The 23,563-nt window shown below is 40.2% G+C and overlaps 1 protein-coding gene and 2 non-coding genes across 6 annotated transcripts; 1 reads left to right on the top strand and 2 right to left on the bottom strand.

Annotated features, from left to right (window-relative positions):
• Window positions 1–206: 206 nt before the first annotated feature.
• Window positions 207–23,249, bottom strand: LOC103453039 (SAC3 family protein B-like). Of its 4 annotated transcripts, none has more exons than XM_070810586.1 (17): window positions 23,013–23,249; window positions 22,233–22,331; window positions 21,858–21,956; window positions 21,090–21,323; window positions 20,694–20,771; window positions 20,115–20,282; window positions 19,416–19,658; window positions 19,091–19,341; window positions 18,747–18,847; window positions 18,434–18,649; window positions 5,677–5,904; window positions 5,508–5,599; window positions 5,335–5,428; window positions 3,567–3,659; window positions 2,696–3,465; window positions 2,496–2,610; window positions 207–2,103 (listed from the first exon to the last, which is right to left on the bottom strand). In XM_070810586.1, exons 1-17 carry the CDS (start codon window positions 23,162–23,164, stop codon window positions 313–315), a joined length of 4,824 nt encoding a protein of 1,607 aa, XP_070666687.1. In that variant the 5' UTR covers window positions 23,165–23,249; the 3' UTR covers window positions 207–312. The 4 variants fall into 4 exon arrangements, with proteins under 4 accessions (XP_070666687.1, XP_070666688.1, XP_070666689.1 ...); XM_070810587.1 differs by lacking the exon at window positions 23,013–23,249 and adding an exon at window positions 22,488–22,665; XM_070810588.1 differs by lacking the exon at window positions 20,115–20,282 and having other exon boundaries at window positions 23,013–23,248.
• LOC114820800 (small nucleolar RNA R71) lies at window positions 14,837–14,943 on the top strand. The gene has a single exon (XR_003768278.2). It is a non-coding gene; the product is annotated as a small nucleolar RNA R71 (small nucleolar RNA).
• Window positions 16,769–16,875, bottom strand: LOC114820803 (small nucleolar RNA R71). Its single transcript, XR_003768281.1, has one exon. It is a non-coding gene; the product is annotated as a small nucleolar RNA R71 (small nucleolar RNA).
• Window positions 23,250–23,563: the final 314 nt, after the last annotated feature.

Genomic DNA, 23,563 nt, shown 5'->3' with positions numbered 1-23,563 from the left:
ATTCTTATCCTAGCGATAACTACTTTGCCCGAAAATTGTAGATCTTGGTTATTGACCATCAATCAAGTGCTCCATCAAGGTGCTGTTCAATGCAGAGCAGAGCACCTTCTTTTTTGGGAGCCCGCGGCCAAAGAAAGAAAAAGATTAAAGTTTACGTGCAAGCATGCGTTTGGCGTCTTTTTAGATTATCATTGTGGGGTTAGGACTTCGGAGTAAAGCATCCCCAACTTGGTATATCTCGTCAGGTAAATACAATATTGTTACAACAAATATTACACGTAATACAAAATTCGTACAAAAAATCGTTAGAAGTTAGAAAAATATGGACAGCTTCTCGTCTATCACATTCTGTAACATGTTACACTGTTCTAACAATATGCTTAATTTTTCAGCCCCCTTGCCCACTTCTCCAGTCACCACCATTTCTCTGCCAGCATTCTCCAACCTCCCATTTTCGTGGGGTACGTTTTCTATTTCCGCTTGACCATCGTGCGCTAAACTTCGTTCATCCTCCATCCAGTCCGTTCTATTCGGGGTCTCGTGGATTTCACCATTAGGAGATGTTTCAGGAACAGCTACACCAGATTCTACCAAGGGCTGACCTCTATGGGATGAAAGAGGGGCGCGCCCAACTTCGAGGATTTCATCCAGAGACAGCTGATTAAGGTAACAGGGCGAAGGTCCGGTATCTTCAAGCCCCAACTTACCCAGATTTTCAAAAACTGCGTTAAGATGAGGACTCTCCAATACATAAGCTGACAAAAAGGCCCCATTGGCTAAACCCATTAACCGCCAGTTGAAAATTCGTCTGAAGATCATAACCCAATTCGGGACTATATAGCAGCACGAGTCATGGCGCTCCAGCCGACAGCTTCTTTGTAGCATTACAGGTGCCTCTTTTATAGCAAGTGCAAGTCCCATCATCTTACTTGAATTCGTCAGGTACTCGATCAAGCCATTTTCAAGTTCACCTCTCAGGTTCTCAATCTCCTTTCCTGCATTACAACATTGGGGTAGCCACGAAATATGGTCGGGAAAAGCTAGAAGCCTACAATCCCCTAGTGCTGACATTAGCGGTTCAACTTTTTCCGCTGAGCTCCATCCTACGCTTGGCAAGCACCATTTCACAACCCTGTACTCATCACTGAACTCCTCCAGCAAAGCAATCTCAGGGCAAGGCCAACTGGATGGATTTGATTTGACAGCAGCAGCAATTTCCTTCTGTGACCAATCCAATGCTTCATTGAAGGCAAGGATACAGTTGTCTGGACCTGCTTCATAATCTTTCATTCTGCCTAGTGGCTCCAGTGAAGAATTCAAGTGGGTAAGAACGAGTTCGCGTGTTTTCACATGATGAAGAATGGGTTGAAGGGGCGATTCACTTGCAAGCCACCGGAGCCCCTCCCTAAGTCGGTTGTCACTGAAAAAACCATCCAATTGTCCCATTTGCTGGCTTTCAACAAGCGGAACAACCAGAAAGCTGCTTATTCGTGACTTATCCAAGTCATGGAGACCCAAATTATCAACAATAGTGGAGTCATTAACATTGTTCTTGTAAGAGCCACTTAAGATCAGAAGGGGCAAGCAGGAACCATAAGGTATCGACATCAGAAGGTTATGAAGACGGACTTTTTGCAAATTCCAAGGGATGCTGTCAGATGTAAGGAACAAAACAGCACTTGCACCAGATACACTCTGACATAGGTTATCAAAACTTGCATCCCTGACCACAGACAAATAGCAATTCAGATCTGAACCAGATTGGCCACGAACCCATTTCTTCCATACAGAGACACCAGGAGATGAAACTACAAGATCCTCATCATCATTGTCCACATCATTTGCTGAAGGCATGAGCTTTGAAAGCAACCAGGGGGCTGCTCCCAAGACATGGCTCCTCTGCCCTAGGTCATCACCTTCTAGATTGTTCATCTGAGAACATAAAACAGTTTTCCAACAGAGGCATCTAGCATCCGGATTTCTTGTGCCCAGTATATCCGCTATTACATCTGAAACATTAAGTCTTGACCATGACTGACCATGGTTTTTATATCTCTCCCTCAAGACGAGATCAATGTCAAACTCGCCAGAAGTGCTTGGTTGCTACAAAATGAAACAAAAAATTGTTCCAAGGCCAAGATAAATAATCAGTTGGATTTCTTTCCTAGCTAATGAACTATGTTCTAATAGATGTAAACACAGCTCTCCTATAGGAACAAATGCTTCATAAAGTCAGAAAAGAACATTATGGGACAAGAAATCCAGTAAGACAGCAGTGAACAAAGAAACAATCTCTGAAATCCAACAATTTAATTATCTTTCCATTGACGAAACTATTGAATCATGCTCGAACCCACAACACCCAACTAAAGCTACCTAAGCTCACAAAGAAGAAAATCTACTGCCTTTATGACTGTCTTTTAAGCACAAACAAAAACAAACTTGCACGATAAAGCAGACAGGTATTTTAGTTTCATAAAATTGAAAAGGCTTACATCTGTCTTGAGTTGAATTGGTGGCCCCAATGATAAAGAGTTCAATGCAGCAATTGCTGCCAACTGTTTTTTCTCTCGCAATTCTCTTAGCTTCCGAGCACGCCACGTCCATAATCTGATGAGAAGAAAAGTGAGAGCATGAAGGTACAGGATAACAATAGCCTCAACATATAGCCAAAGAAGTACAACAAGCTACATACCTCAGTATCAACTTAAGTTTTGCCTCCGCAATTTCTTCCTGTTGAGAACTCTCCATAACATCATTGTTTTCATCTTTCTGATGAAGATCTGGAGGTTCCTCGTCTTCCAACTTATCAGTTACCATAATTTGGATATCTGGGTATTCCTTCCCGGAACTATATATACCAACAGATCTCTCTTGTACATATGTTTTTGACTCAATTTGCAGTGGCATTCGTTCCATGCCAGAATGCATGCTTGTCTCTGGAGAGTTACTAAAAGGAGCATCATAGTTTCGCTTCTCAATGGTACCAACTTTATCCCACAGGGAAGGAGACACAGCAGCCACCTTAGGGGAATCTTTACTGTATTGACCAAAAATTGGTGTTTGAATCATTTGCTGCTTTTGTCTGGCATCTTTTGGGGGTGAAAAAGCTTCAAAATTAGGCATTTCTTCATCAACTTCATGGACAGGTTTTGTAACTTCAATGGCTGGGGCACGACGAACAGGATTTTTCTTTTCAACATATGAAATAACTTTTGGTTCAGGCTTATTTGACTTAGTCAACTGAGTCTTTTTTGTTGCTTTAGAAGACAAGGGTATGACTTGACTAGAAGCCAAAACATCCTCTACTATCCTTCTTGACTTTTTCATATCAACAAGTTTAGCACACTTGGTAGGATAATCCTCATCACCATTGAGAAATGGACCTTCCTTCACAATATATGGCTCCTGGAATGACTTTATTACAAACCCATGATACTCTGAAAGGCTTTCAATTTCATCTTCCTAATTTCAATCATCAAAGCAGAGCATCAGATAAGTTAAAATGGTTCCTCCTTCGCCACAGGGTACCGAAATGGAATGGTAATCAAACCAAAGAATCATACCTCCATTGCCAGCCACTTGGCAGCATCCGCAATAGGGAGACCTTGGTTATTCTGGAGACCTGCGTGTATAGAAGCAAGTGCCTGGGTTCGTAACTGGTCAAAACAGAAAAATCGTTAGTTATCTTATCTGTACCAATAAACAAATCTAACTTCAGCAGCAACAAGTAAATCACATCAGCTGAAGCCTGAAGATGAGCGGTGTTATGATTCTGTTACAAGACCCTATGGCTGAATCTTACTGCCTTGGGTCATAAGTATGAAAATCATTAGAGCCTAGGCCCTAGACACTGCAACCATACTTTAATCAAGTTCAACCTAAACTTCTATTCACAAAAGATTTCCATCCGAGTATAACACGGTTGATTTCGCAACTTCTTCCCTTCTTTGAGTAAGAAAGCTACCAATCAAACACTTTAAACACTTATGCTCAAAGAAAACACTCAGAAAACCCTAGGTAAACCTTATCTTAAAAATATGCTAGGTTTAGTAGAACACTAAAACTCTACAACAGCATATTAGAACAATGGCTGAGACTTATCTTTTAAGCCTATACTTTTGATAACACAGAGTTCAAAAGTCTGTTCAAAACATTTCCCTTCAATGTCATGGATGAACATAAATATGTGATGAGGTATTCATCAATTTCCCCCCTGAACTTGTGACCATTAGCCAATTTCCCCCCTAAACTTTAATTTAGCCAATTTTCCCCCTCAACTCTCATAATTAGTCAATTTGCACCATACTGTTAATTTTTTAATTTGATCATAATTAAACAAGTGTGTGTAAGAAACTAAATAAGATGTATGTTAATCAAGTTCATATATCTTTATCCTATTACAAATAGATTAAAATTTAGAATTTTAGAATTTATCATGGATAGTATTATTAGTCATAATAAATTAGTATGGAGTAATTTTATTTGATTTTTGACTATACAAAATTGATAACGAAAAGGATTGATGTGTAAATTTTTGTATGTGAATACAATTTTCTTTATAAAAGTGAAAGCTAAGTTCAAGTAAATTGCGGAGAATCGAGCTTTAGTGCAAAAATGGCTAGTCAATTCATAATTTTCGACTCCTTATTAAGAATAACCCATTTTATTGAAATAGGTCTGATCCATGAGTTTAGGATTATTATTTCTTTTTGTTATTATTTCTTCTTCTACATGCTTTAAACCCGATTCATAAATTTTTCTTATAATCAACCCATATCACATACTAATTGTATTATGTTTTTGTACATTTTACCCTATATTATGCAGGTGAGTTTATGTTAATTTTAGTACTTTGTTGGAAGTTATTAGAAATATTGAAAATTAAAAAAAGAATAGATGGAAAATTAAAAAAAAAAATTAACAGTAGGGTGCAAATTAACTAATTATGAGAGTTGAGGGGGGAAATTAGCCAAATTAAAGTTGAGGGGGGAAATTGACTAATTATGAGAGTTGAGGGGGGAAATTGGCCAAAATTAAAGTTGAGGAGGGAAATTGACCAATGGTCACAAGTTCAGGGGGGAAATTGATGAATACCTCATATGTGATTGATACAGCTGGAAGGGAAGAAACAAAATCTTTAATATGATTCTGTCTATCCAGCTCAGCATGTTTCTACAATCACAAGCACATACTGCATTTTACAGTACTTGATGTTTTAGCAACTGAATGCCTTGCTGGTAGATAGAGCAGCTTGTTATTCTTTGTGTGAGGTCAAAGATCCTAAATGTAATTGTGAAGCAGTACCTCAAAATAAGCAAAATTTAACCATACCTTTGAGAAGTGAGCATGCATTAGGCATGCTTGGAGGTAACTTGCTTCCCTTGCAAGTCGAAAAAAAGCAATAAAATTACCAGTTCTGCAAGCTCTGCAAGAGGAAATCAATTGATATCAATATTCCAGTTTACACAACGAAATTAGAAAACACATGTGAAGGAAGTGATTACCTAGCGACATCACGTGCAAATAGCACCTCTGAAGTTTGTCTTATTTCTGGAGTCATCTTTGCAAGATCAAGCGAGAGCTCTGCAGGTTCAACCTAGCAGGAATCCCTTAATTTTAGACAACAACAAAATGAACCATGTACAACAGAGTGACTACTGCAGGAGACCTTACCATGTACCCAGGATGCTTGTCCAGCTTGAGAAGGGCATAATAACCTCGAAACTCTTTTTCTGTAGGAATGTTTATTCCTTTCTTTCTGTGATCATCATACAATTGGAACAATTCAACAGATGTTTTATTCATCTGTTCAATATTGAGGTGTGCATCAAATCCCTCAGCAAAGCCTTCTCCTCTTGAGTATTCACATAATTCATGCATGACAATTATGTGAAGTCTTATCTGAAACTCAATGCGTAACAATCAGTCAAACAGAGCTTTGTATTTATCACCAACCAGATGCATCTTTTGAAGAAAAAAAAATGCAGAGATAATATGTATGTGAAATACATAGAAAGGCAAATAGGAGTTTCTGGGTTACGTATCTACACAAAGAAAGAAAAACATAGCATGAGTAAAAAAAAGGTCGTACCCAGTGCACAAGGCTCCCGCTTTACGCAGGGTCTGGGAGAGCAAAAGGACCTCAGAAACTATGAGGAAGAGCAATAAGAATAAGAGAATTTTGCTATCCCATTATCCTCACTCCTTTCATATAAAAAAAAAAAAAAATCCGCACATTTTTCTTCACACTACTACAACAACAACAACAAAGCCTTTTCCCACTAAGTGGGGTCGGCTATATGAATCCTAGAACGCCATTGTGCTCGGTTTTGCACATGTCCAAACCCATTTTGTGTACGTGTTGATGCTTCACCGCCCAACATTCTGTGCCATACATCATCGCCGGCCTTATTGCCGTCCTATAAAATTTTCCCTTGAGCTTCAGTGGCCTACGACGGTCACACAACACGCCGGATGCACTCTTCTACTTCATCCATCCAGCTTGTATTCTATGGTTAAGATCTCCATCTAATTCTCCGTTCTTATGCAAGATAGATCCTAGGTAGCGAAAACGGTCGCTCTTTGGTATTACCTGATCTCCGATCCTCGCCCCTAACTCATTTTGGCCTCCATTTGCACTAAGCTTGCACTCCATATATTCTGTCTTTGATCAGCTTAGGCGAAGACCTTTAGATTCCAACACTTCTCTCCAAAGGTTAAGCTTCGCATTTACCCCTCCTGAGTTTCATCTATCAACACTATATCATTTGCGAGAATCATACACCAAGGAATATCATCTTGAATATGTCCTGTTAACTCATCCATTACCAACGCAAAAGGGTAAGGACTTAAGGATTGTTGATGCACAAAATCAGTGAGGACTTTGGTACAACAGAAAGTATTAAGTTATTGCTCTGGTCATTAGTGTGGATAAGTTTGTAAAAGGATAAAGACAGGAAAGCAAACATAAGATGTACGTGGTTCACCTAGATTGGCTACGTCCACGGAGTAGATGAGTTCTCATTAATTGTGAAGGGTTTACACAAGTACATAGGTTCAAGCTCTCCTTTAGTGAGTACAAATGAATGATTTAGTACAAATGACATTAGGAAATATTGTGGGAGAATGATCTCGTAATCACGAAACTTCTAAGTACCGAAGTGTGGTATCGTCTTCACTTGCCTTATCTGTCTCATAGGTAGATGTGGCATCTTCTCTGGAAGTACTCTTCCTCCATCCAGGGGTGGTATCTTTAACTAGTGGAGATGCACAAGGTAATGTATCAATTTCACTTGAAGCTTACTTGTAGTTTCAGGCTTGGTCAAACGCGATACAAACCATGTGGTAGGAGTCCCCCAAGTCGCCGAGCTAGGGGATCTGCTGAAAGAGGTGACAGACAAGGTAAGCAATCAGAGCTCCAAGCAATCAGTCCCAGATCAGAAGTTTGATTTCGAGTTCCGGCTGATTGTTCTCATTCTCCCTATCTTGCAGGCAGCATGAAGGATAAAGAGAAAAAAAGGAGAATAGATGATATGAGATACTTTTGCTTTTGAAGAAGTAACTTTCCACAGGCTTATTCTTGAACTGGGCGGGAGGGTTTTCTGGTTTCCTCCGGAGTATAAGGCCGACTGAAGAATTTGAAGGTCAAAACAAGTCCATCAAATCTAGAGTACGTTCGACCCTGCTGATATGGGATACTTTTGCTGTTGACAAAGTAGTGGATGTATCGGCACGCGTTCTATTACGCTTGTCTCCACATGCTTCCTTGTATCCTTCTCACTTTCCCTATCGGTTCCTCAGGCAGATGTGGTATCTTCTCTGGAAGCAAAAGATGTTGAAGATGTGTACTCGAGAGCAATGCCAGGTAAGTAATCAGGTAAAGGGTTCCAGGCAGTCAGTTCCTAACTGGAAGCTTGATTCCAAGTGCTGACTGATTGCTCTCTTTCTCCTTGTCTTGCAGGTAAGAACAAGGCCAAAGGAAAAGACAGGGAAAAAGCATGATATGGGATACTCTTGCTTTTAACCCTGATGATATGAGATATTCTTGCTCTGGTGTAGCTTGTTTGCAGAGGTATTATCGGGGGGAAAGAAAGCTGAGTATTTCGAGAGGCTTCGTTGGGAGTGCCCTCTCAGATATGAGGAAGGGTTGAGCATTTTTGCAGGTCTGCCTGTCCGTTGAGGATGGAGGTCGACATATATAGGAGTCTCCCTAACAACAAGTAGTAATGCTATTCCTTTACCCTACTTGGTCATAGCACGGTAGTGGGAGCTGCCAGCTTCACGTGTGTCAGAGCACTTTGAAAAAGTGATCTGTGGTATCTGGAAAGCTGATGTTGCGTGTGAAGATTACAGACAAGCTTTATCCAAGAAGATCTGGCTCTCGAGAAAGCGGTGCCTCTTCGGTTTTTGAACAAGCAATCCTGTCGGGGATCTGGCTCTCGAGATTCGGAGAACGGTGCCTCTTCGATTTTTGAGAGAGCAATCCTGTTGGGAGTCTGGCTCTCGAGATTCGGAGAGCGGTGTCTCTTCGGTTTTTGAGAAATTAATCATGTTGGGAGTTTGGCTCTCGAGATTCGGAGAACGGTGCCTCTTCGATTTTGGAGCAAGCAATCTTGTTGGGAGTGTTTTCTTGAAAGTGAGTAAAGGTAGGGCATGTTTGCTAGTCTACCTTGCCACGGAGCACAGAGGTTGACACACAGGGACTTTCCAATTATCCAGCAGTGGTGCTGTTCCTTTACCCTTGTGGGTAATAATATGATAACTAGACCTTCAAAATTTATGTGTCTAAACTTTGTTAGTGCTGTTTCTTTGCTATTCTTTTACCCTTCTTGGTCATAGCGATGTAGTGAGAGCTGCAAGCTTCACATGTCTAAACTTTGTCAGAGATCTTTGGCAAAGTTATCTGTGGTACCCCTGAGCTGATGGTGCGTGTGAAAAGTGGATGATTGAACAGTAAGATTCACGTGCTTTCTACTTCATCAGAAATTTTCAACAGAATGCCCGTAATTTCAGCAAAGCTGAGTGCATGTGACAGGTGCTGACAAGGCTAAAAAGTGCCTCTTCGATTTCTGAGATCGGCCCTCGTGGTCTCTGAGCAGCCCAGCTTTTGAGAAAGCAAGCCTCTTCGATTTCTGAGATCGATCTTCGTGGTCTTTGAGCAGCTCAGCTTTTGAGAAAGCAAACGCCTCTTCGATTTCTGAGATCGGCCCTCGTGGTCTCTGAGCAGCCTAGCTTTTGAGAAAACAAACGCCTCTTCGATTTCTGAGCAGGCGCCTCTTCGATTTCTGAAGCTCCGTCGAGTGCAGATTTTTATAGAGGCTGGCATTAAGTTTCAAAGCACACTTGAATCTTCACCAGTAGAAGCTCCCTTCTTGCACTTCTAAGATCTTGATTTGTCCGACCTCTTCTCTCTTCAACACCTTTGAAAATGTCTAGCCCCTCCGACCGTCATTTTGACTTGAACCTTGTTGAAGAGGCAGCCACACCTTCTCCAGACAACATATAGCGCCCATCCTTCTTATCCCCTACTGGTCCTCTTACTGTTGGGGATTCCGTGATGAAGAATGATATGACTGCTGCGGTGGTGGCCAGGAACCTTCTCACTCCCAAAGATAACAGACTACTTTCCAAACGGTCTGATGAATTGGCTGTTAAGGATTCTCTGGCTCTGAGTATTCAGTGTGCAGGTTCTGTGTCTAAAGGCCTATTTGCTCGAACCCGCCAAGTTGAATCATTGACGGCTGAAGTGATGAGTCTCAAACAGGAGATTAGAGGGCTCAAGCATGAGAATAAACAGTTGCACCGGCTCGCACATAACTATGCTACAAACATGAAGAGGAAGCTTGACCAGATGAAGGAATCTGATGGTCAGGTTTTACTTGATCATCAGCGGTTTGTGGGTTTGTTCCAAAGGCATTTATTGCCTTTTTCTTCTGGGGCTGTACCGCATAATGAAGCTCCAAATGATCAACCTCCGATGCCTTTTCCTTCTAGGGTTCTGTCCAATACTGAGGCTCCGAATGATCCCCCTCCGATGCCTTCTCTTTCTGGGGCTCTACCGACTGCTGAGACTTCTCCTAAGCAACCTTTGTGAAGGCTCCCTCTTGTTTGTTTATTTTGACTCATGTATATGTACATATTTGTAACTTATCGGAGATATCAATAAATAAGTTTTGCTTCATTTCCAACGTATTGTGTTAAATACACCAAAGCTTTCTTCACTGAGTGGGGTCGGCTATATGAATCTTAGAACGCCATTGTGCTCGGTCCTGTGTCATGTCCTTCGTTAGATCCAAATACTCTAAGTCTTTTCTTAGAGTCTCTTCCAAAGTTTTCCTAGGTCTTCCTCTACCCCTTCGGCCCTGAACCTCTGTCCCGTAGTCGCATCTTCTAACCGGAGCGTCAGTAGGCCTTCTTTGCACATGTCCAAACCACCGTAACCGATTTTCTCTCAACTTTCCTACAATTTCGGCTACTCCTACTTTACCTCGGATATCCTCATTCCTAATCTTATCCTTTCTCGTGTGGCCACACATCCAACGAAGCATCCTCATCTCCGCTACACCCATTTTGTGTACGTGTTGATGCTTCACCGTCCAACATTTTGTGCCATACACCATCGCCGGCCTATAAAATTTTCCCTTGAGCTTTAGTGGCATACGGCGGTCACACAACACGCCGGATGCACTCTTCCACTTCATCCATCCAGCTTGTATTCTATGGTTGAGATCTCCATCTAATTCTCCGTTCTTTTGCAAGATAGATCCTAAGTAGCGAAAACGATCGCTCTTTGGTATTTCCTGATCTCCGATCCTCACCCCTAACTCATTTTGATCGGCTTAGGCGAAGACCTTTAGATTCCAACACTTCTCTCCAAAGGTTAAGCTTCGCATTTACCCCTTCCTGAGTTTCATCTATCAACACTATATCGTCTGCGAAAAGCATACACCAAGGAATATCATCTTGAATATGTCCTGTTAACTCATCCATTACCAACGCAAAAAGGTAAGGACTTAAGGATGAGCCTTGATGTAATTCTACAGTTATGGGGAAGCTTTCGGTTTGTCCTTCATAAGTTCTTACGGCAGTCTTTGCTCCTTCATACATATCCTTTATAGCTTGGATATATGCTACTCGTACTCCTTTCTTCTCTTAAATCCTCCAAAGAATGTCTCTTGGGACCCTATCATACGCTTTTTCCAAATCTATAAAGACCATGTGTAAATCCTTTTTCCCATCTCTATATCTTTCCATCAATCTTCGTAAGAGATAGATTGCCTCCATGGTTGAGCGCCCTGGCATGAACCCGAATTGGTTGTCCGAAACCCGTGTCTCTTGCCTCAATCTATGCTCAATGACTCTCTCCCAGAGCTTCATTGTATGACTCATTAGCTTAATACCCCTATAGTTCATGCAATTTTGTACGTCGCTCTTATTCTTGTAGATAGGCACCACAGTACTCTTTTGCCACTCATTTGGCATCTTCTTCGTTTTCAAAATCCTATTGAAAAGGTCAGTGAGCCATGCTATACCTGTCTCTTCCAAGACTTTCCACACTTCGATCGGTATATCGTCTGGGCCCACTGCTTTTCTATGCTTCATCTTCTTCAAAGCTACAACCACTTCTTCCTTCCTGATTCGACGATAAAATGAGTAGTTTCTACACTCTTCTGAGTTACTCAACTCCCCTAAAGAAGTACTCCTTTCATGTCCTTCATTGAAAAGATTATGAAAATAACCTCTCCATCTGTCTTTGACCGCGTTTTCTGTAGCAAGAACCTTTCCATCCTCATCCTTGATGCACCTCACTTGGTTTAGGTCCATTGTCTTCTTTTCCCTTGCTTTAGCTAGTTTGTAGATATCCAACTCTCCTTCTTTGGTATCTAGTCGCTTATACATATCGTCATAAGCCGCTAACTTAGCTTCTCTCACAGCTTTCTTTGCCTCTTGCTTCGCTCTTCTATACCTTTCACCATTTTCATCGGTCCGGTCCTTGTATAAGGCTTTACAACATTCCTTCTTAGCCTTCACCTTTGTTTGTACCTCCTCATTCCACCACCAAGATTCCTTTTGGTGTGGAGCAAAGCCCTTGAACTCTCCTAATACCTCTTTTGCTACTTTTCGGATACAACTAGCCATGGAATCCCACCTTTGGCCAGCTTCTCCCTCTCTATCCCACCCACACTGGGTGATTACTTTCTCTTTGAAAATGGTTTGTTTTTCTCCTTTTAGATTCCACCATCTAGTCCTTGGGCACTTCCAAGTCTTATTCTTTTTTCTCACTCTTTTGATATGTACATCCATCACCAACAAACGATGTTGATTAGCCAAGCTCTCTCCCGGTATAACTTTGCAATCCTTACAAGTTATACGATCCCCTTTCCTCATTAGAAGAAAATCTATTTGTGTTTTTGACGACCCACTCTTGTAGGTGATCACATGTTCTTCTCTCTTCTTAAAGAAAGTGTTGGCTAAGAAGAGATCATATGCCATTGCAAAATCCAAGATAGCTTCCTCATCCTCGTTTCTCTCCCCAAAACCATGGCCACCATGAAAACCTCCATAGTTACCTGTCTCCCTGCCCATGTGTCCATTTAAATCTCCTCCTATAAATAACTTCTCCGTCTGGGCAATTCCTTGCACCAAGTCTCCAAAGTCTTCCCAAAATTTCTCATTCGAACTCGTATCCAACCCTACTTGAGGTGCGTACGCACTAATCACATTGATGAGTTCTTGTCCTATTACAATCTTGATTGCCATGATTCTATCTCCTACCCTCTTGACATCTACAACATCTTGTGTCAAGGTCTTGTCCACGATAATGCCAACACCGTTTCTCGTTCTATTTGTGCCCGAATACCAAAGTTTAAACCCTGAGTTTTCTAGATCCTTTGCCTTAAGACCAACCCACTTAGTTTCTTGTAGGCACATAATATTTATCCTTCTCCTCACCATAACTTCCACCACTTCCATAGATTTTCCCGTTAAGGTTCCTATATTCCACGTTCCTAAACGCATTCTGCTCTCTTGAACTCTACCCTTCTGTCCTAGCTTCTTCACTCTCCCCCGTCCAATAAAATCAAAGTACTTCTTTTGTGTGTCCTGTGTAAAGTTGATAGGAGAATATGCTCCCAAACAACTTTGAGTGGAGTCGTTCGAAAAGAAGTTTCTATGGCCCCCTTGCTCATTTAACACTGCATCCGAGTGCCGATGGAGATACAGCGATCCTTGCTCGCTTATCACTGTGCTCGGGCCACACAGCGCGCCACTTACGGGTGACGCCCTAGCTTTAGTGCGATTTCGTTCTGGATTCATTTTCATAAGGATTCGACGTAACTGTGGAGTGCCGGCTGTCGACTACCTAACGCCCTCCCCCTCCTCCTTTACCCGGGCTTGGGACCGGCAATGTAAGATAAACTTACACAGGCGGAGTTCATTTTGAGTGCAAGAAGAACTTAGACTTTACAATAAAAATGTCTCCCGTGTCTTTTGTAATACAGTTAACACTTGCTCCTAAATCAATCAATACTTTATGAAAATCAAGACTACCAATAGCACAAGAGATAGTGAAACTCCCCGGATCTTTCTTCTTGGGTGGTAGCTTATGTAAGAGGACAGCACTGCATTGCTCAGTTAAAATCACCTTCTCGTATTCCAAGAACTTTTTCTTTTTAGAACATAGCTCATTCAGAAATTTGGCATATGATGAGATCTGTTTAATAGCATCTAATAGAGGCAAATTAATTTGAACCTTAGCCAACGTCTTCATGAATTCAATGCATTGTTGATCCTTGGAACGTTGTTGCTGCCTTTGTGGAAATGACAAAAGTGGCTTGTCAGAAGGTGCAAATAAACTACCAAGGCCTTTTTCTTTGTTTGCATCAAAGTTGGGTTGAGATTGCATTTTGTCACTTGCACTAGGATCTGGAATACCTGCTGTAGAAATAGCCTCTGACCGAGACTTTGTAGCTAACGGTGCACTTTCAGTAAGCTCTTCTTCTTCCACTTCGGCTTCATGATGCACCATTTCTCTGTTGTCATAACTCTTGCCACTTCTCAATGTCCGTATTACTTTGCAATGCTCCATCCCTCTTGGATTTTGCTCAGATTGGCTCGGGAACTTTCCTTTCTCTCTTTCATTGAACATGGTAGCAAGCTGTCCAACTTGACTCTCCAAATTTCCCACTGATGCCGTGAGATTCTGAATGCTAGTTTGTGTGGATTGGACAAAATTGTTGGTGCTATTAGAGAGAGCAGACATATGTTGAGCTAGCTGTGACATTTGGTCTTCAAGAGATGGTTTCTTAGTCTCACTAGTTGAATGGTAAGACTGTTGGTATTGACGTGGCTGTTGGTTGCCACCCCAACTGAGATTGGGGTGGTTCTTCCACCCAGGATTATATGTATTGGAATAAGGGTCACTTCTGGGTCTAATGAAATTATTCACCATATTCACATGCTCTTGCACTAGCTCAGGGTAGCTATCCTTGTTGGGGCATTGAGTGATGTCATGAGTTGTCTCACTACAAATGATGCAAGCTTCTTGGGCATGGAAGAGACCTGCATTAAGGCAGCAAACTTGGCATTAAAATTCTTTTCCATTTTAGCAATTTGAGCAGAAACGTTAGGAGAACTCTGAAAAATCTCAAAAACTCCCCTCTTTTGTGTTTGTTCTTCTGTCCATTGTTGGGATTCAGAAGCCATCATATCAAACAACTCAAATGCTTCCCTTGCAAATTTTGACATTAACGACCCTCCAGCAGATGCATTCACTTGACTCTTGGTGGTGGCATTGAGACCATCATAAAATATGTTCATTTGAATGTTAGAATCAAACCCAGCATGAGGACATTTTGTGTACATCTCATTATACCTTTCCCAAGCTTCATGGAAAGACTCGTTTGGTTTTTGAGCGAAAGCCAATATCTCTTTCTTGAGTGCAAGAGTCTTGGAAGAAGGAAAAAACTTATTGAGAAATTTTTCTTGCAATTCTGTCCATGTTGTAATGCTATTGGCAGGCAGAGAATGCAGCCACGCCTTGGCTTTCAAAGAGAACGGGAACAAGCGTAACTTGATAGCTTCAGAAGAGAAACCTCTGATTATGGTGTTGTCACATGCCTCAATAAAATCAGCCAAATGCATGTTGGGATCACTGTTTGGCAACCCATGAAAGGATGGCAATATGTTGAGGATGTGAGGTTTGAATGCTAGTTTGTGTGGATTGGACAAAATTGTTGGTGGTATTAGAGAGAGCAGACATATGTTGAGCTAGCTGTGACATTTGGTCTTCAAGAGATGGTTTCTTAATCTCACTAGTTGAATGGTAAGACTGTTGGTATTGACGTGGCTGTTGGTTGCCACCCCAACTGAGATTGGGGTGGTTCTTCCACCCAGGATTATATGTATTGGAATAAGGGTCACTTCTGGGTCTAATGAAATTATTCACCATATTCACATGCTTTTGCACAAGCTCAGGATAGCTATCCTTGTTGGGGCATTGAGTGATGTCATGAGTTGTCTCACTACAAATGATGCAAGCTTCCTGGGCATTGGGCATGGAAGAGACCTGCATTAAGGGTCACTTTTGTGTTTATTTTTCTTATGCTTATGTTTATGTCTTATTTTTATTAATCATTAAATTTAAAAAAAAAACAGCAATTAATTTTGTTGAGTTTTGATCTTTGATTAAGCCCATTGATGGTGAATTTAACTTTGGTACCGTAATAATGCTGTATATTTGCGTTAGAAATCTGTTTATGTATCCCTTTCACAAATTTCTGTTCTAAATCACGTATTAAAAAAAATAAAAATAAAAAAAAAATAAAAAAAAAAAGGTCATGAAGCATCAAGTTGAAGTCTTTAAAAGCTAACTTTTCTATAGTTCACAGCTTTTAGTAATTATTCAAGTCTATGCAGAATGATGCATATAGTTCCGTTGGGTAAATCAATGGCTTTTATTTTTATATTGCTCTTGTTCAAATCAGTGGATGTGTAGTGTGAGATTTTTGTCTTTATTTAACTAACTAGTGGTTGCCAATTTGCATAAATTGTGTTTTTGATTCATCTAGGTTTACTTACTTTCTTTTCCCTTTTGTTGTTTAGTTAGTTTCTGTTAAGTTTTATTTTATTTTACTTTTATTTTTATTGTGGCTTAATATTTCTGTTGTTTGTTCAGGTGTAGTATATGGTGATTGGAACAAGGTCCAAGAATCAAGTGCTTATTCCTTACGACCCTGAACCAGAGAGAAGTGCAAGGAAGTTAGCTAGAGAAAAATATTTAGCACAAGATTCCAACCTTGGTGATACTTTTCTTAAGGATTTGTTCCGTGATCCTGAGAGCAGCACAACTATTTTCCAACCTTTGGCACCAGTTGCATACATGGCCCTAGCCTTACCTGCAGCAGGTCAACCATTAAGGAATTCATTGGCAGCGAGAATCAATGCAGTGCCAAGGTGCATTATATATCCAGATGTGGAAGATGCGACAACCTTTGAAATCAAACCTCACATCCTCAACATATTGCCATCCTTTCATGGGTTGCCAAACAGTGATCCCAACATGCATTTGGCTGATTTTATTGAGGCATGTGACAACACCATAATCAGAGATTTCTCTTCTGAAGCTATCAAGTTACGCTTGTTCCCGTTCTCTTTGAAAGACAAAGCCAAGGCGTGGCTGCATTCTCTGCCTGCCAATAGCATTACAACATGGACAGAATTGCAAGAAAAAATTCTCAATAAGGTTTTTCCTTCTTCCAAGACTCTTGCACTCAAGAAAGAGATATTGGCTTTCGCTTAAAAACCAAACGAGTCTTTCCATGAAGCTTGGAAAAGGTATAATGAGATGTACACAAAATGTCCTCATGCTGGATTTGATTCTAACCTTCAAATGAACATATTTTATGATGGTCTCAATGCCACCACCAAGAGTCAAGTGAATGCATCTGCTGGAGGGTCGTTAATGTCAAAATCTGCAAGGGAAGCATTTGAGTTGTTTGATATGATGGCTTCTGAATCCCAACAATGGACAGAAGAACAAACACAAAAGAGGGGAGTTTTTGAGATTTTTCAGAGTTCTCCTAATGTTTCTGCTCAAATTGCTAAAATGGAAAAGAATTTTAATGCCAAGTTTGCTGCCTTAATGCAGGTCTCTTCCATGCCCAATGCCCAAGAAGCTTGCATCATTTGTAGTGAGACAACTCATGACATCACTCAATGCCCCAACAAGGATAGCTACCCTGAGCTAGTGCAAGAGCATGTGAATATGGTGAATAATTTCATTAGACCCAGAAGTGACCCTTATTCCAATACATATAATCCTGGGTGGAAGAACCACCCCAATCTCAGTTGGGGTGGCAACCAACAGCCATGTCAATACCAACAGTCTTACCATTCAACTAGTGAGACTAAGAACCATCTCTTGAAGACCAAATGTCACAGCTAGCTCAACATATGTCTGCTCTCTCTAATAGCACCAACAATTTTGTCCAATCCACACAAACTAGCATTCAGAATCTCACGGCATCAGTGGGGAATTTGGAGACTCAAGTTGGACAGCTTGCTACCATATTCAATGAAAGACAAAGGAAAGTTCCTGAGCCAATCTGAGCAAAATCCAAGAGGGATGGAGCATGGCAAAGTAATACGGACATTGAGAAGTGGCAAGAGCTATGACAACAGAGAAGTGGTGCACCATGAAGCCGAAGTGGAAGAAGAAGAGCTTACTGAAAGTGCACCGTTAGCTGCAAAGTCTCGGTCAGAGGCTATTTCTGTAGCAGGTATTCCAGATCCTAGTGCAAGTGACAAAGTGCAATCTCGACCCAACTTTGATGCAAACAAGGAAAAAGGCCTTGGTAGTTTATTTGCCCCTTCTGACAAGCCACCATACAAGCCACCTTTGCCATTTCCACAAAGGCAGCAACAACGTTCCAAGGATCAACAATGCATTGAATTCATGAAGACGTTGGCTAAGGTTCAAATTAATTTGCCTCTATTAGATGCTATTAAATAGATCCCATCATATGCCAAATTTCTGAAGGAGCTATGTTCTAAAAAGAAAAAGTTCTTGGAATACGAGAAGGTGATTTTAATTGAGCAATGCAGTGCTGTCCTATTACATAAGCTACCACCCAAGAAGAAAGATCCGGGGAGTTTCACTATCTCTTGTGCTATTGGTAGTCTTGATTTTCATAAAGTATTGATTGATTTAGGAGCAAGTGTTAACTGTATTACAAAAGACACGGGAGACATATATCAAAAGAACATATGTCTTTTGTAATACAGTTAACACAAAGACAATGGTGAATCCTCACTCCTTTCAAATAAAAAAAAAATAAAATCCACACATTTTTCTTCACACTAAATGTCGATAATTATGTAGTTATGTTCACTAGCATATCAGCAAACAGGAAGAAAAGTAAAGAGGATTCACCATTTGCTCCAGCATAGTAATAGCTTCTTGGTTAAAAATGTGCTGCATTCTCAAGTCCATTCGAATTGCTCGCATCCGATCCCACAGGAAGTTGTAAATTCTAAGAAACCTATCATTGTAAGGCTGATCAAGCAAATTGAACAAATAATCAATTGTCTTCTGCAGGATTGGCATTGGTCTTATCAGGTTTGCATCTCGCTCAGCTGTTCTGTTATACTGCATACAAATGACATTGAACATCCATCACACTTTATCTTATTACAGAAGTAATTTCTAGGAGAGTGGGGGCGGGAGGGAATAGCACAAAGAATACCTTTTTAACAGCAAGGGACATGCTGGTTTGATTTCTATCCCCATCCAAGCGCTCATATATATCAAGATCCCCTTTCCTTTCTCGTTCTGCCCTTTCTGACTCTGAAATATCAAGGAAATTTAGTGAGATTAAAGGACTGAGTCTCATACTCTTCTAGCACAAAAGAAGAAAGGCAACAGATATAAATTACTAAAAATCTGGAGTGTTAATGTTTCATTGATATTTCCTCATTTATGGATGACACTATCGGCCATTTGTCCTACTTTCCTCCACATTTTATCAAGTGGTCATGCTAGAGACATAAAAAACCATAGATAATTGTGTATCTTGGTTGAGAGGCATACCTGGACACATATCCGGGCACGACCCAATAATGATACCAGACGACTCCACGCCTTCATCCTCAGGTAAAGCATTGCCATCATTACCATCCATAGCCAGTTCGGTAGATTTATACGCAGCTAATTTGTTCCTCTCAAATTGCTCATGTCTATTTGCAGTAACCCCTGGCTCTACATTATCAGGATTGTTTTGTGGAGTTTTACTTAATTCAACCTTGAACCGGGCTAACCTCTTAGCTTTGGCTTGCATTTCTCTGCAAATGACATCAGGAAAAATAATTTAGTAAACCTCAAGCTTGAGTAAGCATGTAGAAAATAACCAACACACCTTAAATTTTTCCGTTCGGTACCATCTTGAGTGGCATGAGAGTTTCCATGAAACACTTGATCCTCTGGAAGTAAAGGTGGTGACCTTGTCCTTTTGGCCACAGGGATGCTGGTCACATTTCCTGCAGCAGCTTCAGAAATAGTATTGCTTGCAGATGGCAAAGACTTTTGATGTACCCGAGAATCAGGAGTACTAAAACTGGTATTTGATCTAGTATTGAACCCAACAGAAGATACAGAAGGCCTGGAAAGGGTCATATGAGATTCACTCAGAATATTTCCCACCTTATTTTTGGGGATTCAAAAGGGCATATGCCATAAAAATGCCACTAAGAATAACAGGTTTTACAAGTGCACAAATTCCATTGAACTTCTCTTTTTCCAAACCTAAAGACCCACTTTCACTTTACAGTAAACAACCGCTTGGATAAACTTTGCAATGAAACTGTCCCATTTGTAGAAGAAGAAGATAATAAGAACTCTTCTATTTCTCTCCTTATGCTGCTATGCATTGCACACATATCATAATCTATTTTGGCTGCCCACACTACAGAAAGTAGATCCCAGTTGTCTTCATGAATCTTAAAAAATTTTAGGTGTCTACCAATATATGTTTATATAAGTTTTATAGTCATCTCAAGGAAAATGTGAATTTTCTTGGCCAACTTCCTTAGTCTTAGTATATAGTAAAAGTAGGAACCTTGTTCTTTTCGAGGCCTGACCATTGTCATGTTTCAGAGGAAAATTTCTACCAGTAGCATAAGACCCATCAAAAGGTGATACTAGAGAAGGTTCTTGAGGAAACCGCAATTCAGCATGATCAAGTAACTTCTGACGACTATCCATTTCAGAAGAGGGAAATGCATGCCTATATGCGAACCAACAGCCCGATCAAAAAATTGTGAGATTGAATAAAGTTATCTTACAGATTAAAGCCATATTTAAAACACAAAAGGAAACCATCCATATTATCTTTAATAAAAGATGAAGCATGTACCTATATAAGAAAAAAAAGGTGTTCACGGGGAAGATACTTTTCTTCTCTATGATGATCCCATAGCAATAAGCAGACATGCAAAAATAAAGAGACCAGTATTTTTGGAGATAATGTAGCTGAACTATTATGTGCTCGCCCAAAACATAGTTTCCCAAGTACCATACATGGCAGCGTTACGGTAAGCATACAACAGATGGATTTCATCAGAACATTAACAGTTTAAATGTCACCCATCATTTCAACTCAAACACGCACACACAAAGAGTTGAACTAAGAACTTACCCTTCAACTCCAACAGAAGGATGCAAATCCTCATAAGAGACCAAGGGAGGAGATCGTATTCTCGGAGCAACTAAGTGACTGCACATATTTACAAAAAAATCTGAGTGGCTATAAGAAACTATTCAACCTCAAGTTGAAAAAGGTAAAGAAAACATATTAACCTCCTTATGGATCAATATAACAAGCATAGATCATATCACTAAAGTTGATACACTGGCCAAATTAAAGGTTTGCAGTCATATAATACAGTTTCATTCGCAGAAAAGTAAGCACACTTCTGACAGCTAGAGTCACTAGGTTGGCATAATGCAGTTTCTAATGTAAATAAGTGCAAATTCATCAAGATCAAACACAGACAAAAAAACGAAAAAACTAACAAGAAAGAAAGGACTTAACCTTCTAGGGGCACCTTGAGTGGAATTTCTAAAATTGACATCTTTAGACAGAAAGAGAGGCGACCTGATCCCTTTAGTGTCTTGGAATCTGGACACCTTGGCAGTAACACTAGTTCCAGAATTACGAGAAACAACAAATGATGTGACAGCAGATGGCCTTTGATGAGCTTGGGTATCATAATTCTTAAAGGAGGATCTCTGCCCATGATCCCAAGTAGGATGAGACTCTGTGGACCTGGAAGCAAAAGAATATGAAGTTATGACATTTCTGATTTAACAGCACAACTGACCAATCAAAATAAAACACAGGAGTGACATTAAACAGAAATGACTTACATGCGAATAAATGCATACATGAAAATGTAAAGCACAGAATCACGTTGCTATTGCTGAACATAAGGGTCTGTACATGTATCAGAAATGTATACACAACAAGCATTATATTACAGAGGATGCTTGTTTGATAAAGTTAAAAAAACATCTAACAACGGCTAGTATATCTTTCGGAAGAAACGAAGGAAAAAAAAATTATTTGTACACTGTTATAGTCAAAACGTGCAAAACGTATATCCAGCTCCTTAGTTTAAAGCTACAGTAAGCTTATAGGTTGATGTTTGTGTTTACAAAGACAAGCCTCAAGCACTCAGTTCTCCAAGACCACATGCAAAAGTAACTCACCAAGGGGTAGAAGAGATGCTAATTGTAATTGGTTTTCTAAAATCATCTTAAACACAAAATAATGAATGTACAATTACAGGCGTTGTTGTACCTATGATCTCCTGTAGATGGGTGAGGATGACTTGCAGCAGGACGAGCGCTTTCAAAAGCCAAAGGAGGTGAATGCAGCTGCCCTGAAGATTCAGGCCGCCTATGGTGAAATAAAATCAATAAGTTTTTAATACATAACGGAACCCAAATGCTCAATGGCTATTCAATAACAGGTGTTTATGCATAACTCAGGTACATTCATGCATCAATAATATATCACAATACTATTTTTTTTCTATGACGTCGTCATAAATTACACATACACCATAAGAATGTGACAGCATTGAGACAGATACATACGGCAAAAATCATATAACACCAAGTGAAAAACATAATAACGAATTTAGCTGTTTACTGTAACAAGGGTTGTCCTTACCTATAGACTCCCGCAGATGGGTAAGGTTGACTCGCAGCAGGACGAACTCTTTCAAAGCCTAAGGGAGGAGAATACAGCTGCCCTGGAGCTTCAGGCCCCCTATGTTCAAATAAACATGAATAATATTTTACCAACCCCAAATGCTCAAGGACCATTCAATCACAGGTTTTTATATGTGACACAGCACATTCATACATCAATAATATATCACAGCACCATATTTTGCTATGACATATGCATATAAATTAAACATACATCAATAACTTTGTGATCGCATTGGGACTCCTGCAGGGATGACTCGCAGCAGAAGGAGCTCTTTCAAAGGCCAAAGGACCTAGAGCTTCGGGCCCCCTAACATAACCGAACCCAATTGCTCAATTGCTATTCAATCATATATTTTTACAATGCTCCTTCGAATCAATCCAGACTTGCACATAACCCTTAAACTCAAAGAAGATATACAGATTTAGAAAGCTGACGTGAGCTATTTTTATAGAATTTGATTCAACAAGCACCCAAGAATTTGAACTCGATCACCCGAATACATTCTTTTTCTTCAAAAAACCCTTCTACTCATACAAAATTGGGAACTAAAGTCCGCCCATTTATCCAAATTTCTGTCATATGCTTAAACCAAAAAAAGAGAAATATAATATCAGAAATTCTTGGAGAGCGATATACAAAATTAAAAAAAAAAAAAAAATTGATACTTTGGATTAAGTTTCGAATACCCAAAGAAACCCATGTGATGAACAATGAAGAAAAATTGAGAGAGCGAACCTGGACGGAGAACGCAGCGGAGCAGCGCCGGAAAAAGGAGGGGTGGTCGGGGGAGAAGGCGAAGGCGGCCGACCGCCGCCAAGGTTTCCGAAAAGTGGCTGCGATCCCGGCGGTCCTGTTGGTCCTGACGCCTTGCCAAATCCCGGGTACATTTGTGTTCAGAGTGTGTCTTCTCTTGCTGGTGGTTTGCTCTCTTTCCCTTGTTTCAAACTTTTGAAGTCGCAGAGAAAGCCACCAAGTTTTGAGCTTTCAAACTTGAAAGCATCAAACGCCTAGTGACGATGTGGGTAATGGGCCAGATTCAAGCCCCACTCAGCCCATTTGGAACTATTGGGCCTTTAGTTACACGGGCCACATCACATACCCGATGACAAAAAGTTCAAATCAAATGTTTGCTTTCAAAATTGATTATTAAATGTTTTGAATTTAATAATAAGTGGTGATTATTTTTTTGAGAAACGGTAACGAGTGATACTATTTACACATTTTTTTATACTATATTTAAAAAAAAATTTATTTGATTAAATGATTAAAAATAAAAAAAATTTGAT

This window comes from Malus domestica, chromosome 13, assembly GCF_042453785.1.
Source record: "Malus domestica chromosome 13, GDT2T_hap1".
NCBI classification, from domain to species: domain Eukaryota; kingdom Viridiplantae; phylum Streptophyta; class Magnoliopsida; order Rosales; family Rosaceae; genus Malus; species Malus domestica.
Note: the sequence above shows the minus strand (reverse complement) of the source record. Positions and strands in the feature narration are given on the sequence as shown.

What these genes read in the sequence shown, in the direction of transcription:
- LOC103453039 (XM_070810586.1), bottom strand. Translation starts at nt 23,164, where the DNA reads ATGTACCCGGGATTTGGCAAGGCGTCAGGACCAACAGGACCGCCGGGA. An exon ending in CCTTCTGTTGGAGTTGAAGG is followed by an intron (nt 20,283 to 20,693) that starts GTAAGTTCTTAG and finishes GTTCGCATATAG; the next exon opens with GCATGCATTTCCCTCTTCTG. An exon ending in ACCGAACGGAAAAATTTAAG is followed by an intron (nt 19,342 to 19,415) that starts GTGTGTTGGTTA and finishes TGTCATTTGCAG; the next exon opens with AGAAATGCAAGCCAAAGCTA.